Raw genomic sequence first — 16,426 nt, forward strand, 5'->3', positions numbered from 1 at the left:
AGACTCAGGTTCCTCTGTTCAGCAACCATGATTGCTGGCACTTATCTTTGGCTACCCCAATCTGGGTCAGAAACCCCTTCTCTGTGATTTTATGTCATCCTTTAGATCCCTTAATCATAGCCCCCATCACTCTGGATTACAACCCAATTTCTGTGTGTCTCTTTGTAAACTTTTCAAGAATGGAATTGTTTTCTTTCATACTGCCTGATGTTCAGATATTGTTAGGTCCGTTTTTTCCCCCAGATCTTTCTGATGCTATTCAAAGATCTCAATCATTTCTAACCAAAAAAATGTATGGCCCTTTTTGAGGCTTCTTTCTCTTTAAAGTCTTTGTATTGTGATATATATAACAGTCTTTTGGCTTTCATGACAACTTGATGCTCTGGTTTTTCTTTTTTCCTTATATATTAATAACTGGCTCCTTTCTGTCCTTTTTTCTCCCCCTAATGCATGTTATTTTTAGGACTTAGTGATCAACCCTCTGATTTCTCATTTTTTTTTTTTAATCTAGTCAGAGAATTCCCCTATCTTTAACTCTGACTTCTTCCCTTTTCTTTTTGTTAATGCCCTCTGGGAACTTCACAGTATGTAATCGTGACTGTTATTTACTGAATACTTTATTCTGTGCCAGGCATTATGCTCTTTCTATACGTTATTGCCTTGAATTCTTAACTATGAGATTAGGTGGTCATACATTTTGCAGGTGAGCTAAATTGACATAAGAAAATGTAATGCCCAAATTCCCACAACTATCAGGTAGTGGAGCTGGGACTCCAGCTCAGTTTGTTGTCTTCAAAATCCTTGATTTTTAACAGCTCTAACATCTTATAATATCCAAAACTACTATGAATGGGACCCTCTCCCAGTGTTAACTGTTTATCTTGTTATTTATGTCAGTCTTTCATTTATTGCACTTTTGTTCCATGAATTTGTCTTGGTAATTTTCCTTAGCAGTTTTTAATTTCTACTGCCACTCCTTTAGTTCCTTATTGCCAGTTCATCCTGTGGTGATACAAATTCATATTGAACAAAGACAACATGTAAGTTTTAAAATCTCACATGACCTTTATCACTATTGTTGATCTCCCTTTTGAACTTTGCTCTCCACTTCACATAAATTAGTCTACTTGTGTTTTTCACCATTAATTCTCCTTCTCTAAAATATTCTTTTTATTTTTTCATTTAAATCCGAGTCCCAATCCCTAGTCTCAATTTATTGTCCATAGAAGATTGCTTTTTTCTCTGAACTTCTGTACTACTCAGCTTTTTGTAAGCTCATTTGGCCTTTAATCATATAATACTTTATATTTCTGACTAACTGTTACGTCTGTATGGTTTTTTGTTTTTTGGTTTTTTTTCTTTTTCTTCTTTCCAACTCTGAACTGTAAATTCCTTGAAGTCAGGGTTAGTTTTTATACTTCTCTTTAATTCCCATGTTGAACATCTGGCATAACACCAGGAACATCTTAGATGATTAAACCATTGAATTAATGGATTTTTTTACTTTGATACTTGTCTGATTTGAGATTTAGAAAAAAATTGATAATCTTACCGATAGAGCTTAAATCACCATGGAATTATCTCGGAAGCAATTCCTTAAAGCATTATATTGAAGAGATTTAATTTAAGTACATTAGTAATTTACATAGTTTATTGCATGCTTTTATATCTTTAAAAATATGTCATTTTCCTTTTTTTCTCCCTCTCTTTTGCTCTTTGTCTTTTTATTTTTTGGCAGCCGGTTCGAAGACAGTCCCTTACCCCTCCTCCTCAGAACACTATTACATGGGAAGAATATATATCTGCTGAAAATGGAAAGTAAGTTTTTTTGTTTTATTTTGGAAAGTAGGGTTTTTTTGTTGCTGTTTTTTTTTTTGTTCACTGGTTTTTAGAAAGAACACTTTGTAAAAATATGAATATTTAGGTGTAAAATTATTTTAGAAAGAATTTTTAGTATAGTTTTGTCTGAAGTAATTCTTTTATCTTGTAATATATGGATTAAGTTTGATGAGGGAGAGAAGCAACCCCAGTTACATTTGAATAAGTTGTGGAACCTTTTTTTTACATGCTTGCTGCCATTTTATACAACCCAAAAAACTTAACAGCACATTATTCTAAGAAAATACAATGTGAGGAATTTCCCACTGCAGTTGCTGGAGTTTTTCTATTATATGTGAACTTTTATATTTTGTTATTATCCTTAGTCTTTAGCATGGCGGGTAAAGCTGTTCACTATTTTTCTACTCTTTGCCTTTCTAAGCTCATCCCCTGTCACTGTCTGTTTCAGCCTGTGCCAGACCTCTTCTCATCATCCTTACATAGACCTTGCTTAATGTTATATGACTGATCCTTACTAGAGTACCTATTACATTACATGGTTTGTATGTAGTAAATACTTATTGAATAAAAGGATGATGAGTGAACAAATGGTTTATTTTGAATGAATAAATAGATTTTTTTCTAGCCAGCCCTGGGTGGCTCAGTCGTTAAGCGTCTGCCTTCAGCTCAGGTCATGACCCCAGGGTCCTGGGATCGAGTCCCACATCGGGCTCCCTGCTCCGCGGGGAGCCTGCTTCTCCCTCTCCCACTCCCCCTGCTTGTGTTCCTGCTCTCGCTCTCTCTCTCTCTCGGTCAAATAAATAAATAAAATCTTTAAAAAAAAAGGTACAGTTGTTTATAGAAATCTTTTTTCCTTTTGGTGGAGAATAAAATATTATCTACTTCCATGATTAGGAAGAAGTTGTCATGACTTTTTTTTTTTTAATATTTAAGGATTATTATTACACTTTTCCAACTTCTCCCAAATATTTCCAGCTTATAATAGTCTATAGTTTATATAGAATTTTTTATTCTTTACTTCTTACTGGTCAGTGCTAAGAAATATAGACAGTAAAAGAGATTGAATTGAATAAGTGATTTTAGAGATATACAATATTTTTCAAGTTTACTTTTTCTAGAAATTTGCTTTATTCCTAAAAAGTGATTATTAAAATTATATTTAATATGAAATTTGTTGACTTTGATCATTTTTTCTGAACTTTTACCTTATGTTATTTTCTTTTTTTGTTACCCCATCTCGTTTCTTACACGTCTTAAGTCCTTTTAGCATAATTTAAATTTATTTCTATACAGAGTAAGGAAAATTAATTTATTAATGATGTTATTAGAAGAGGACAGTTTCTTCATAGGAAGATGGTAGCATGTAGAAAAGGTTTCCTAATTTTTTGTTTTTTTCCCCATTTTAGAGCTCCTCATCTGGGAAGAGAACTGGTGTGCAAAGAGAGCAAGAAAACATTTAAAGCCACGATAGCCATGAGCCAGGAATTTCCCTTGGGAATAGAGTCGTAAGTTTGTTACTCACTATACGAGTCTATGAAAGAAACTAAGAAACCCTAAAGGCTGTAATAATATTTGCATCTGAGTGTTGCATTTGAGTCCTTTGAAATGAAAAAGCAAATAGCCATTGATTTGGTAGTTCATGCACCCTTCTAGACAATTTCTATTTCACAGATTACTAGCATTTTTACTCTTTTAATTTTTGAATAGTTTTTTGAATAGTTTTTTAAAATTATAAAAGTAGTAAATAAATCCATGCTTATTATAAAAAAATCTAACAGCATGGAAGTTTATAGAATAAAAATGAGTTTACTTTTACCTCACTAATAGTTAATAGGTGAATAAGTGGGGTATTTTGGTCTAGATTTTTCTGTGTTTGCCTTTCTTTAATTAATTAAAAAAAAATTTTATTTATTTGACAGAGAGACATAGTGAGAGAGGGAACACAAGCAGGGTGAGTGGGAGAGGCAGAAGCAGGCTTCCCGCTGAGCAGGGAGCCCGATGTGGGGCTCGATCCCAGAACCCTGGGATCATGACCTGAGCCAAAGGCAGACGCTTAACGACTGAGCCACCTAGGCACCCCGGCTTTTTTTTTTTTTTTTTTTTTTTAATAAGATTGAGGAATAGTTTACATTTTGTTCTGTGAGTTTCATTTTTTCTTTTAAAAATGAGTGTATCTTGGAGTTCTCACAATAATTACATTCTTATCTCTTTTTCTTCTTTCCTTGGTATTTTGTAGTACTGATGTACTGTCCTTTATTTTATCATCCCCCTACTGATAAACATTTTGATTGTAGTTTGTCACCATTGTAAACAGTACTGAACATCTTGAATATATCCTTTCAAACCTGTACTCATCAGATGTTCATTTAAAAAAGTCCAATTTGTGGGGCACCTGCATTGGCTCAGTTGGTTAAGCATCCGCTCTTGATTTCAGCTCAGGTCATGATCTTAGGATCATGAGAATGAGCCCCTCATTGTGTCAGACTCTGCGCTGGGTGTGGAGCCTGCTTAAAATTCTCTCCCTCCCTTTCTGTCTGCCTCTCCCTCTAAAAAAAAAATCCAATTTGGAGAGATGGGTGAAATGGGAGTGGTGGGTAGGGGCAGCTGACTGACAGAACTATAACTTCAGGCTTTCTCTAAAGTAGGGGATAAATTGAAGCACCAGGCTATTTTTCCTTCTTAGTTCTTTCCCCTTCTAATCTAGCCTAGTATATTAAAAATTAATTATCATGGAAGAAAGAAGGACTCATATTTTCTACAAAAGATATACATGTCTCATACTCCTCAGTAACCAGAATTTAGAAAAATGGGTAGAATGAGCTATACATCTCTCAATCCGTAGATTAGAGAGGAAGATTGATAGTTGTAAGAAGATGTGGGAAAGGCATTTAGCCATACCTACAAATCTGCATAATTCATCCTATCTTGGATTCAACTGACTCAAGAATCACCAGTTTTATGTTCTAATAAAGAAGAAAAATGTGGCTAATTGTAAGATGCTATCAATTTTATGAGTTATCCCAATTTCACAGTTAATATGTGAAAAAAATGGGTACATTAGAGTTTATAAAATGTGGCCTTTATAACATTCCTTCTGGAAAAAAACAAGAAACATAGCGTGTAAGAGCCAGACAAAATATTCATTCTAGAATAAAATATAGGTCAAAAACAGAAGAAAATTCCTTGTAAATGCTATGGAAAAACGTAAAAAGTGTGAAATCAGTAAACTAGGTCATTCTAGATGAGATGATAATAGAATGAAATGAAAAGATTATAAAGCTAAGGAAATAAGCACTAAATAACACTGTTGCAGAACAAATAAATTAGAAACAACAATGAACACAAAAGATGTGGCTGAAAAATAAAATTTGATAGCTCATAGTGAATTTAATGAAAAAAGTTTAAAGGAATTAGAGAAGCAGTATTTATGGAGGACAAAGAGGGTTCAACATAAGGATCATTGGTGATCTACTTATATAGAAAGCCTCTAAAATGTAACCAAAATAGTATTCAAAGTAGGGTAAAAATTTCTCTGTAAGGAAAAACTGAATCTGTAGCATAACATTAGGTTCTAAGAAAAATCTTAAGAATGATTAGTAACAATAAAATTATCCTGATTAAATTATTGGACTTTGATTGTTAATGAAGAAATCCAAAGGCATTCAGGCAAAAAAGAGGTAAAAACCTGGCTTTACATTTTTTCACATCTTTACATTTCTGAGACAAAATGTGATCAAGTAGTATATCTGGCTAAGATGTCATTTAGATATCAAGGCAATTGAAGAAAACATAGAAGCATTCAAAAATATAGCAGCCATATGGGTCCATTTTGAAAGAAAAATACTACTACTTGAAAATGAAATCCATTCAACTAAGAGATGAAAGAAGTTACAGGCTAATGTAATACTGAATTCTGGCAGACATTATGAAGTTATAATTCAGAAGGAAAGAAGCATAAACTGAAATTTTATGCCAGCCAAATTTCCCTTTAAATATGCAAAAAAGAAACACTCATTTATGGAATCTGTAAGAAATCAAGAAATACAAAGAATGTAGGAGCCCTTCACACATATAAAATTGACCATGAAATTCAGCCACCCAGTGAGACTAATTAAAGAAGTCAGGAGTGTGTAGACTTCAGGAAGAACATGGGTATAAACCTTTTCATTTAAATACAGACCTAAAATCAAACAACTGTGGAAATTACGGCTTTACAATCAAATGTAAATGTTGTAAACTTTAACATAGTAAACACAGTAATAAAACAAAAAATCAGGAGGAAGGAGGTGACATTTCCTCATCCTTAACGTCTAGAAGTCAATACTACTGGGTTTGACGCATGTAGTTATAAAACAACATAAGGATATAAAGAAATCAGTTTGAAAAATGATAACTTTTTTTTTTCTCCTTCCATTTTTCAGATTATTGAATGTTTTGGAAGTAATAGCTCCCTTCAAGCACTTTAACAAGCTTAGAGAATTTGTTCAGATGAAGCTTCCTCCAGGCTTTCCTGTAAAACTAGGTAAGAGAAAATTTACATGTAATTTCAGTGTCTATTAGAAATATGGAGCTATTTACTAACAATAAGCAATGTGTTTTGAAGGAAAATGATTTTCTAGTTGCTTAGATTTTTATAAAGTTTTTCTGTGATTACATGGATCAAGATTCATGTTTTATCAAATATGTAAAGTGCCCAATGGGAGTTCTAATTCTACTGGATTTAAGTTAAATGTAAGGGATATGCAAATATTTCATACGAGAGGATATGGATGAACTCATAATGCACTATGATAATGTTTTCTAATGTCAAATAGGGAGACTAGATTTTAGCCCAAATTTTTAGCAGATTTTTGAGTTTCTGAACAGTGGGGATGTTTCTGGGATCAGCAGTCACTATTCATAGGTAAGGTAATACTCATATATTTTATTTTTCAGTCTTAAATGTTTAAACTTAACTTCATCTTAAGCAATGATCTTTAAGAACAGTAAGCTCCCATTATTATGCATATTTATCTAAGTAGATCAGAAAACTGGGAACAAGAGACTATTAAAAGATTCTTTAGGAGTTTAGGCTTAGATTTAGCATTAAGCTTGAGGAGAGCCTTTACTACCACCCATACTCTATTTGGATGGTATTAAATATGTCACCAAATATTTAATCAGTGCTTGCTGTATGCCAGATGCTTTTCTAGCAGTGAGACAGTAAAAGTGTCTGCCCTCTTAGTGTTTACATTCCAGTGGGAGAGAAAAATAAATATATAGTAAATTTATTAACCTTTATTTAATCTCAGATGGATTTTATTTTTTAGTCAATATTACTGAAACCACATTTCAGAATAATTAGGCAGAATGCTTTTCTCACAGAAATAATGCTTTCATTGCTAAAAAGTAAACATGACCTTTTCAACTTTACAAACTTGGCAATAAGCATTTTGTGGGTTAAAGTGAATTTTAAAACATTTCAGAATTTCACTATAGATTCCCTTTGTGATGAAAAAGTACTGGAAACCCGGTGTCTACTTGAAGAAAATCAGCATGGATATACAATTATCTTTACAACACCAGAAATGATTTGAAAACTAAGCAATCAAGAGATGTGTGTTTGAGTTATGGGTCGGGATCATTATGTTATCATTTCTGCAGAAGCTAAAATCCCACTGTAATTTTCTGTAACCAGAAAATAGTTGAAGCATTGGACTCTCTTCTAGGTACTGTATTTAAAGTGCCAAACTAAAATAGTGGGCAGGGATTGAATATATGAGAGTTTCAAACTATCCCAGCATTCATATCTGTTTAAGTCCCAAAATATCTATTTAAGTCCTAAACCCCAGTCAAACCCCATAATACAATATAGATGTGTATGCAAAAGAAATATTTTGATTATGTGAAAAGGAAAGAGAAAGTCTACAATACTTCTTTGCAGGCATTTCTCTAATGTAGAACCACATTCTTAACAAGGGATTGATAATCTTTTGCTTGCATACTAAAGTAATCGGGAATTTATCTTTCTTTTGTCTTTTTGTCCTTCTTTTGAATTAACCCTGTAAAACTCTAGCCCTGGGTCTGTTTAATCATCCACCATTTCTGTTTCTGTGTTTAGGCTTAAAAATACAATTGAAGGGAAAATTATAAAAATTTAGAAACTGTTGTTAAGATAATTATGTTTTCAAAATCAGCCAGAGCTTTAAATGCTAATTATGAATAATCTTTTCTCTTTTTGCTTCTCCTTCCATTCTACTCAAAGGCTAAATTTGAACCTCTTTTACCAGTCCCCAGCTTCTCCCACTACTTCCTTCCACAGTCTAAGCAGATGATTTTTGCTTCCTTAGTTACAAAAAAAGACAATCAGAAATGAGACTTCCCTATTACTCCCAAGCCCCCATAGAGACTTTTTTGTCCCAAGTCCCATCTTTTCCTTTATCTTTCCTATCTCAGTGGAAGTGGTACCCCTCTTCTTAGCTTGAATAATCTCTTCATTTGTACTATGGATCTATTCTTGCATCTCTTTTAAGAACCTTGCTCTATAAGTCTCCCCATATTTTTCTTTTATCTTCAAACTCCCTTCTCTACTGCTTTTTCTCTCTTAGCTATTGGGCTTTGTTCAGGTCTTTCTCCTTTTAACATTCAACCAACTAAATAAAATAACCCCTTTAACTCTTCCCTACCCAGCACTTGCCTTTAATCTTTGTTTTTCATAGCTAGGCTACTTGAAAGTCTAGTTTTATATTTCCATTGTTACTTTCTATGTGCAATTTTTTTATAAAGGAGAGAAGATGAAGAGACATAAAGGGAGACAGAGTTTTTCTACTTCACTTGAACTTCTAAAATGACACTAGAAGACTATGATAAATTTTTTATGTGCGTGCGCGCACACACACACACACATATATATAATATATAGCTAAAGAAGCTATACAAAGAGGTATATTCAAAAACACTAGATAAATGAAATGAAAATGAAATTCTAAAATAGTCAAGTAACTTACAGGAAGGTAAGAAAAGAAAACAAAGAAATGAAAAACAGAGACATTTAAAAAAATAAAATGTCAGACTTAAGTCTTAATATGTAAATAATTCCATTAAATGTAAGTAGTCTAAATAGACTATTTAAAAGGTAGAAATCGGCAAAACAGATTAAAAAACATGACCGAACTATATATTCTCTTCAAGAAACTTCCTTCAAATATGATATTGAAAGCAAAAGGATGGAAAAGGATGTTTCATTTAAACATTAATCAAAGGATAACAGGACTAGCTCTCTTAATGTTAGATAAAGTAGATTTCAGAGCAAAAAAAAATTACCAGAGACAGCTAGGGATATTATATAATGATAAAAGGATCAATTCATGAAGAATAGCAATTCTAAATGTATATGCACCAAACAAAAGAGCTACAAGACAGGTAAAACAAAAACAAAGAAATGAAAGAAAAATCTACAATTATAATTGGAGACAGTTGATATAACAACTAGACAGAAAATCAGCGTGGATATACAATATCTTTACAACACCATAAACTAAAGCACCTAATTTGCATTTACCCAACATTAGCTAAATACACATTCTTTTCAAGTGCCTGTGGAAGATATACCAAGATAGGCCATATCCTGGTCCATAAAACAAACCTCAATAGTTCTAAAAGAGTAAAAAAATCAACCATAGTAGAATCATACTAGACAACAGTAGGAAAAGAAGAGCAAAATAAACCTAAAACCAACAGAAAGAACAAAATAATAGAGTAGAAAGAAATCAGGGAAAGACAAAACAAAACAATTCTAGAACGTCAATGAAGCAAAGAGCTGGTTCTTTGAAAAGATTGATAAAATCAACAAATTTGCAGCAAGAGTGATAAAAAGGGAGAAAACACAAATTATTAATATAAAAAATGAAATGGGCTAGCACTACGGGCCCTGCAGAAATCAAAAGGATAATAAGTACAATAAGGAATGAAAGGGGGGAGAAAAAGGCATTCAGAGCAGAAAGAAAGAAAACCTTTGTTTGCAAGAGACATGATTCTATAAGTAGAAATCCCAACGATTTTACCAAAAACTAGATTTAATAGAGTTCTGCAAGATGGCAGGATACAAATTAAACATATAAGAATCAATAGTATATTTCTGTGTACTAGCATTGAACACATAGATACCAAAATTTAAATATTAAGTACTTTTACAATTGCTAAAAAAAAAATACTTAGGCATAATTTTAACTAAACATGTACAATATTTGTATATTGAAAATTGTATAACACTAATGAAAGAAATGAAAAGAAGATCTAAACAAATGGAGAGATATACCATGCTCATTGATTGGAAAATTCAACATAGGAAAGATGTTAATTCTCCCCAAATTACTATACAGGTTTAACACAGTTCTTGTCATAATCCCAGTAATATTTTTTTTGTAGATATAGACAAGATTATTTTAAAATTTACTTGGGAAGGCAAAGAATCTAGAATATCTGTGTTAGTTTTATGGGAATGCCATAACAGAATACCACAAACTGAGTGGCTTAAACAACAGAAATTTATTTTCTCATTAGAAATCTGAGCTCTTTCTCACAGCCTTCTGAGGCTATCCACGCCTCTCCCATAGATTCTGACGATTTTCCTTGGCTTATAGAAGAATCACCCCAGTCTTTGCCTTCATCTTCACATGATGTTCTTGCTGTGTGTCTCCAAATTCCCCCCCTTTTGTAAGGACACTGGCCATTGGATTAGGGACCACTATAATGACTTTTAACTTGATTACTTCTGCAAATTGCAGACCCTATCCGCAAAAAAGGTCACATTCTGAAGTACTAGAAGTTAGGACTAGAACATATATTTCTTGGAAGGGAAAGAATTCAACCCACAACAATAGCCAAAATAATTTTGATAATGAAGAATAAAATGTGAGTAGTCTACTCAATTTCAATATTTATTATATAGGTATAGTAATCAGGAATGTGTGGTATAGGCTGAGGGATGAACGTATAAATCAAAATAACAGAACAGAGAATCCAGAGATAGACCCTCATAAATATGCACAACTGATTTTTTATGAAGATGCAATAACTGTTCAGTGGAGGAAAGATAGCCTTTTCAACAAATGATGCTGGAGCAATTAGACATTCAAAGGCATCCAAAGGCAAAACAAGGAAGCTCTACCTAAGTCCTGCAGTTTATATAAAAATTAATTGAAAATGGAACAGAGACTTGAATTTAAATGTAAAATGTAAAACTATAACATAGGAAATAAACAGAAAAAGCCTTAGGGATATGGGTTTAAGCAAAGAGTTCTTAGACTTCACACCATAAGCATGATCTATAAAAAGAAAAATCAACGAATTGGACTTCGTCAAAAGTGAAGACTGTTTGCTCTGTGAAAGACCAATTAAAAGAAAGAAAACATAAGAACTTTTAAAACTTATCAATAACAGAACAAACAGGCCCATTAGAAAAGAGCAAAAGACACAGACATTTTACCAAAGAGGATATATAAATGGAAAATAAGCACATGAACAATGTTCAGTATTATTACCATTAGGGAAATGCAAATTAAAACCACAGTATCACTTTATACACCTAACAGAATGGCTAAAATAAAACTTGTGACAATACCAAATGTTTGTGCAGATGTGGGAAAACTGGATCACTCATTATGGGTCAAATTGATTTGTAATAGCCCCAAACTAGAAACAACCCAGCTGCTCATTGCACATTCTCTTTATCGCTTTCACTCTTACTATGTTTATTATTGGTATTCATATTGTTAAATCTACTGGATACTTTTCTGTTACCAAGATTTGACTCTGTTTTTGTAGAGTCCTTGTCCCAGCGAATGATAGTTTTTCTTCAGATTTCCTCTGACTTCTTTGATAAGAGTTCTCTCTTGATTTTTTCCTGCCGGTCTTGCTGCTCCTTCTGGAGCACATCTGTTTTAACTCTTGTCAGCCTACATTGTACTCTCATTACATCGGCTAAAACTTAAGCCAAAGCATGTTACTACTCTGCTCACAGCCTTCCATTGGTTTTCCGTTTCATCCAGAGAAATAAATAGCCAAAGACGTTTTGATCTAAACCCCACGTGATCTGAGGGTCTCTCTCTCCCCTGACCCCTTCTCCTGTTCATCTTCCCTTCACTTGGCTGTTAGCCACACTGGTCTCTTAACTGTTCCCAGTATACACCAGACACTTTCTTTTTTAGGGCATTTGTACTTGTTCCCTCTACTTGGGATTTTTTTGCTCTAGACAGCTGTATGGTGCATACCTCCTGTCTTTGCTGAAAGGTCACTTTATTGAGGTTTTCTTACGACCACCCAGTTAAGAGCTCTTACCCCAACACTGACAACTCCTTTCACTCTACCATGCTTTACTTCTGTCTGTATACTTAGTCACATATACTTTTTACTTCTTTACTAGGCCTCCCAACCAGAATATAATCTCCATAAATGCATGATTTTTTCCTCTTGTTCACTTGTTTTGTTCCCTTGTTTTCAATGCCTAAAATGGGTCATTAACTTTCTGAAGGATAGTAAATAAAATTTTAGGCTTTGCGGGCCATATGGTTTCTGTCACAACTACTTAATTCTTGTTGGAAAACTAAAGCAGCCATAGACAATAAGTAAATGAATAGCATCCTGTGTTCGAATAAACTTTACTTAGGGACACTGGAGTTTGAACTTCATGTAATTTTAAGCACATGAAATACTATTTTGTGTGTGTGCTTTTTTAGCCATTAAAAAATGTTAAGATCTTTTGTTAGCTCATAGACCTTACAAAAACAGGCCAGGCAATGGGCCTTACTTTCCTGACCCCTGAATTAGAACAGCATTTGTTACTAATATGCACAAATGGATGATTCCCGCCCCCCCTCCGAAATAACTGGGAACTCTGTAATCTTTATGTAGATTTTGTGTGTGTGTGTGTGTTTTCAGAAGAATATTACTTTCTGCAGTAAAATACTAGCCGTGTAAAAATTAATTTACTCTTTACTGCTATTCTAGACACTCACCTTAGCTTCCATAGAATCATTTCAGGGTTTTAAAGGAAGCTTTACAGTTGTTTATTTTGTAGGTGAAATCCCTGAGGACCATGAATTAAATGATTTATAGGAATCAGAATCCAAGTTTTCTGATTTGTGCTCTTTCTAAAAACTCATATTAGGGATAAAACTAAGGAGTGATTAAAGTGGCCATTTTTAATGTCAGATTTCACTATAATTTCAGTAAGAAAGGTATTTTATGTAAAAAAATGTTAGGCTGTGTTGGCATGATATTACTCCAATTCTGATGAGACTTTTTATCGCATATATTTAAGTGATGGATTGTATTTAGTATTTTAAAACAAAAGGGATTGATGTATTTCTCTTGCTTTAGAATGAAAATAAATCAGCTCAGAGTCAGAATAGTATATATGCTATAATATGAATAGAAACGATGTCAGAATGCAAAAAGTACAAATGTATGTGTCTCTTTGGCCCAAGAAAAACAAAAAAGACTGGTGGAATCTGGCATTATAATTTGAAGATTGGGAAGCAATGGGAACTTGTCTTTTTGATGTGATTCTTGATGTCTTTCTCTCTTCACCAATAAAAAACCCTTCTCCAAAATAGACACACTCACTATTGGACATATATTAGGATTTGTCAGGTCCTTGAATAATGCTTTTTTACACTTTAAGGAATATGGATATCTCTAATAGTATTTATGGACTGTAAATAGATAAGCATTTTATTTTACAATGTTATCATTGATTGTTCTCTAGATATTCCTGTGTTTCCTACGATCACAGCCACTGTGACTTTTCAGGAGTTTCGATATGATGAATTTGATGGCTCCATCTTTACTATACCTGATGACTATAAGGAAGACCCGAGCCGTTTTCCTGATCTTTAACTGACATGGAAAATGATCTCATCTAACCAAGGAAAGCAAGAGAATACAGAGACCCCAGTTGTAAATCCAAATAGAAGGGACAAATGTTCTGAGAAGAAAAGGGAATTACATTGAATCGACACATCAGTAATATGATATAATGAAATGGGCCTTTAAAAAGAACTTCAGCAAGTTTCCTGATGTGCCATTTTCAGTCTTTTTAAAAATATACATATTATAAGTGTAATAGTTTGACACCTTAATGCCCTGAGTACTTCTTATGTAAAACAGCTGTAAGTGCTGTGATTTGTTTTTAAAAATTTTTACACTTCTTGTTGAAATATATATGCATATAAATATATCTATATCTATAACACTCCTGGACCATTAACATAAATTAAATGTCTTAAGAGATATGAAGCCCTTTTAAACTTGTCATCTTATATTCAAGGTGACATTTATAAATATTCCTTCAAGCTTTGTTTTCATAAAATGTAAACTATGTAACATTATGTATAGTTCAGTAATTTGAATGTTTGTTCAATATAATGAACTAGAAGGAATGCAGTTTTCTGTAGATGAATGAACCAAATGGTAACCATTAAACAATTGCATTTATATGTTGCAATACATTTCAGAGGGAGCGTTCACTCTGCAGGGAATAAGGTACCTCCTTTAGCACCTTAGTGCAATTCATTGTGGTGCTATTTGTTTTTACCTGAATTCTTTCTTCAATGGAAAATGTTTGTTACTAATCTTCCTTTCATAGAACCTCTATTTTTTTTTTTTTCTAAACTTAAGTTTAAAAGTCCTTTTTGTGTTCATGATAAGGTATGGTTAGCATGCTTAAAGATATTCCTCTTCCAAATCTCAGCACTTTAAAAAACTCCAAATTTTTAAACTTGCTTCCTAGTAAGTGCACATCATTCTGATTATTTTGTTTGTTTTTAATGGAATATGGATGCATTCATGTCAGTTTTAAAAAAGCAACCCACATATTTTGGACATCCCTACATATTTAATGCTTTCAAAGTAAGGTAAAAACATTTTATATGCTAACAGAATATATTTGTTACAAGCTAAATTCCAGAAATGTACACAGGATTGACAGTTCCTACTGTTTATTTTTTTAAGTCACAAAAAAATATTTATTGATTTTAATCTCCAAAGTGAAATCATGCATTACTCATTTTTGCATTTAAAATCTTTCATATTTATTCCAAAATGGTTTGAAGGTCCAAGACTGAAAATAGGGAGAATAATGTATAACAGTCACAAAATGTTATGTTGTATTAAAGAGCTTAGCTAAAGAACTGTTTTTTTTAAATGTATCCTGATAAATGTGTCAAAATGCATCTGTCAAATTTTGTAGAATGACCAATAGTTTAAACTTTTTCCAGAATTTTAAATAATTTGAATTTAGAGACTTTTATTGAAGAGATGATTTATTTAAAAATCCAAAGCATCAACCATAAGAAAATTTTATAATAAACATCTTTAAAGCTGCATCTTCCATGCTGAAACATACTACATTGCATATGTTGGCATTTTATTAAATACATTTTATAATGAAGTAATCATAGTTAAAAATTCAAAGACCAATTACTACCGTATGTGGGTCTGTTGAATTTTGTGGAAGAGTTGGTAAACCCAGATTAGGTTTATTGAATAGAAGTTGATCCCTATTATTTTGGGAATGCTTGTTGATCATGTGACTTGGAGATTGAATTATCCTGTCGCTGATTATTTGAGGTGTGAGACGCTGAACGGCGGTGATCACTGTTGCTCGTAGGCTCCCTTACTTTGTGGGAATATGGTATACTTCCCAGGAATACACTGCAGATTTTTTTCACACGTACAGACAACTTAGTGGAGAAAACATGGTAAATTGCAGCTTGGGATTTGTCAGTTTCCTAAAAGCTGTGACTATTTTGCTGGGGTACACTGGAGGTAGGAAGACTACTGAAAACTTTTGCACTTGGGATTGTTTTTAACTCTTATCTTTTTCTTTCGTAAAGAATAGATTATCCATTCCAAAATGTCTTTTATCTGATCAAAAAGGACAAGCAAATGTATCTCTTATGATGGTGAAAACAAGGAGTTAATTAATGCAAATAAACTTTTCACAGTATTAGACTTTTCAAAATGTGCCTTTTAATCCAACCGATGAATGAAGCTCTGTGTATGCTGTGTTTCACATAAGGAGATCAAAACACCATATATCTTGATAATCTCATGAGAACTTAGATTTTGCATAAGTCCATAAAATTTTATATACTTTCCATTTGTGATTGAAGAAACTGTTCAGACTTGGGAGACTGTACAATGGTCACCTTCAGTGGCCCTTCAGAAGTGCTCAATATTCCTGCCACTAGTACCGTATCAGTAGAAGATAAGATTCTTATCTTCAAGAAAATTCTTCCCTGCAGACAATTTGCCTCTGTCTGTAGTCATTCATAACAGCGAACTGTCAAATTTCATAAAAGGGGAGCAAAAAGCAGATGCTGTGATTAAGTACAGGTACATATGATGGTCTGGAAATTAACACATTTCAGAGAAGCTGATAGGCGACAGAAGCTGAAAAACTACGTACAGCTGACCCTTGAACAACGTAGGGGTTAGGGGTACCAACCTCCCCCCACCCCACCCCAGTCAAGAATCCATGTTAACTTTTGATTTCTGCCAAACTCAACTAACAGCCTACTGTTGAGTTGAAGCCTTACTGATAAAG

At 33.2% G+C, this 16,426-nt stretch overlaps 1 protein-coding gene across 3 annotated transcripts in view; it reads left to right on the plus strand.

Moving 5' to 3' along the window:
* Positions 1–15,829, plus strand: part of ANKRD13C (ankyrin repeat domain 13C) — an 89,166-nt gene extending 73,337 nt beyond the window's left edge. For all 3 annotated transcript variants that reach the window (XM_073896530.1, XM_073896531.1, XM_025871839.2), the window contains 4 exons: positions 1,739–1,818; positions 3,246–3,344; positions 6,261–6,361; positions 13,586–15,829. In XM_073896530.1, the coding sequence (XP_073752631.1) occupies positions 1,739–1,818; positions 3,246–3,344; positions 6,261–6,361; positions 13,586–13,716 (411 nt within the window). In that variant the 3' untranslated portion in view covers positions 13,717–15,829. The remainder of the gene's footprint in view (positions 1–1,738; positions 1,819–3,245; positions 3,345–6,260; positions 6,362–13,585) is intronic.
* The last annotated feature ends 597 nt before the right edge of the window (positions 15,830–16,426 follow it).

This window comes from Callorhinus ursinus, unplaced genomic scaffold (assembly GCF_003265705.2).
Source record: "Callorhinus ursinus isolate GAN/ISIS: 27379988/994484 unplaced genomic scaffold, GSC_fseal_2.0 scaffold9, whole genome shotgun sequence".
NCBI classification, from domain to species: Eukaryota; Metazoa; Chordata; class Mammalia; order Carnivora; family Otariidae; genus Callorhinus; species Callorhinus ursinus.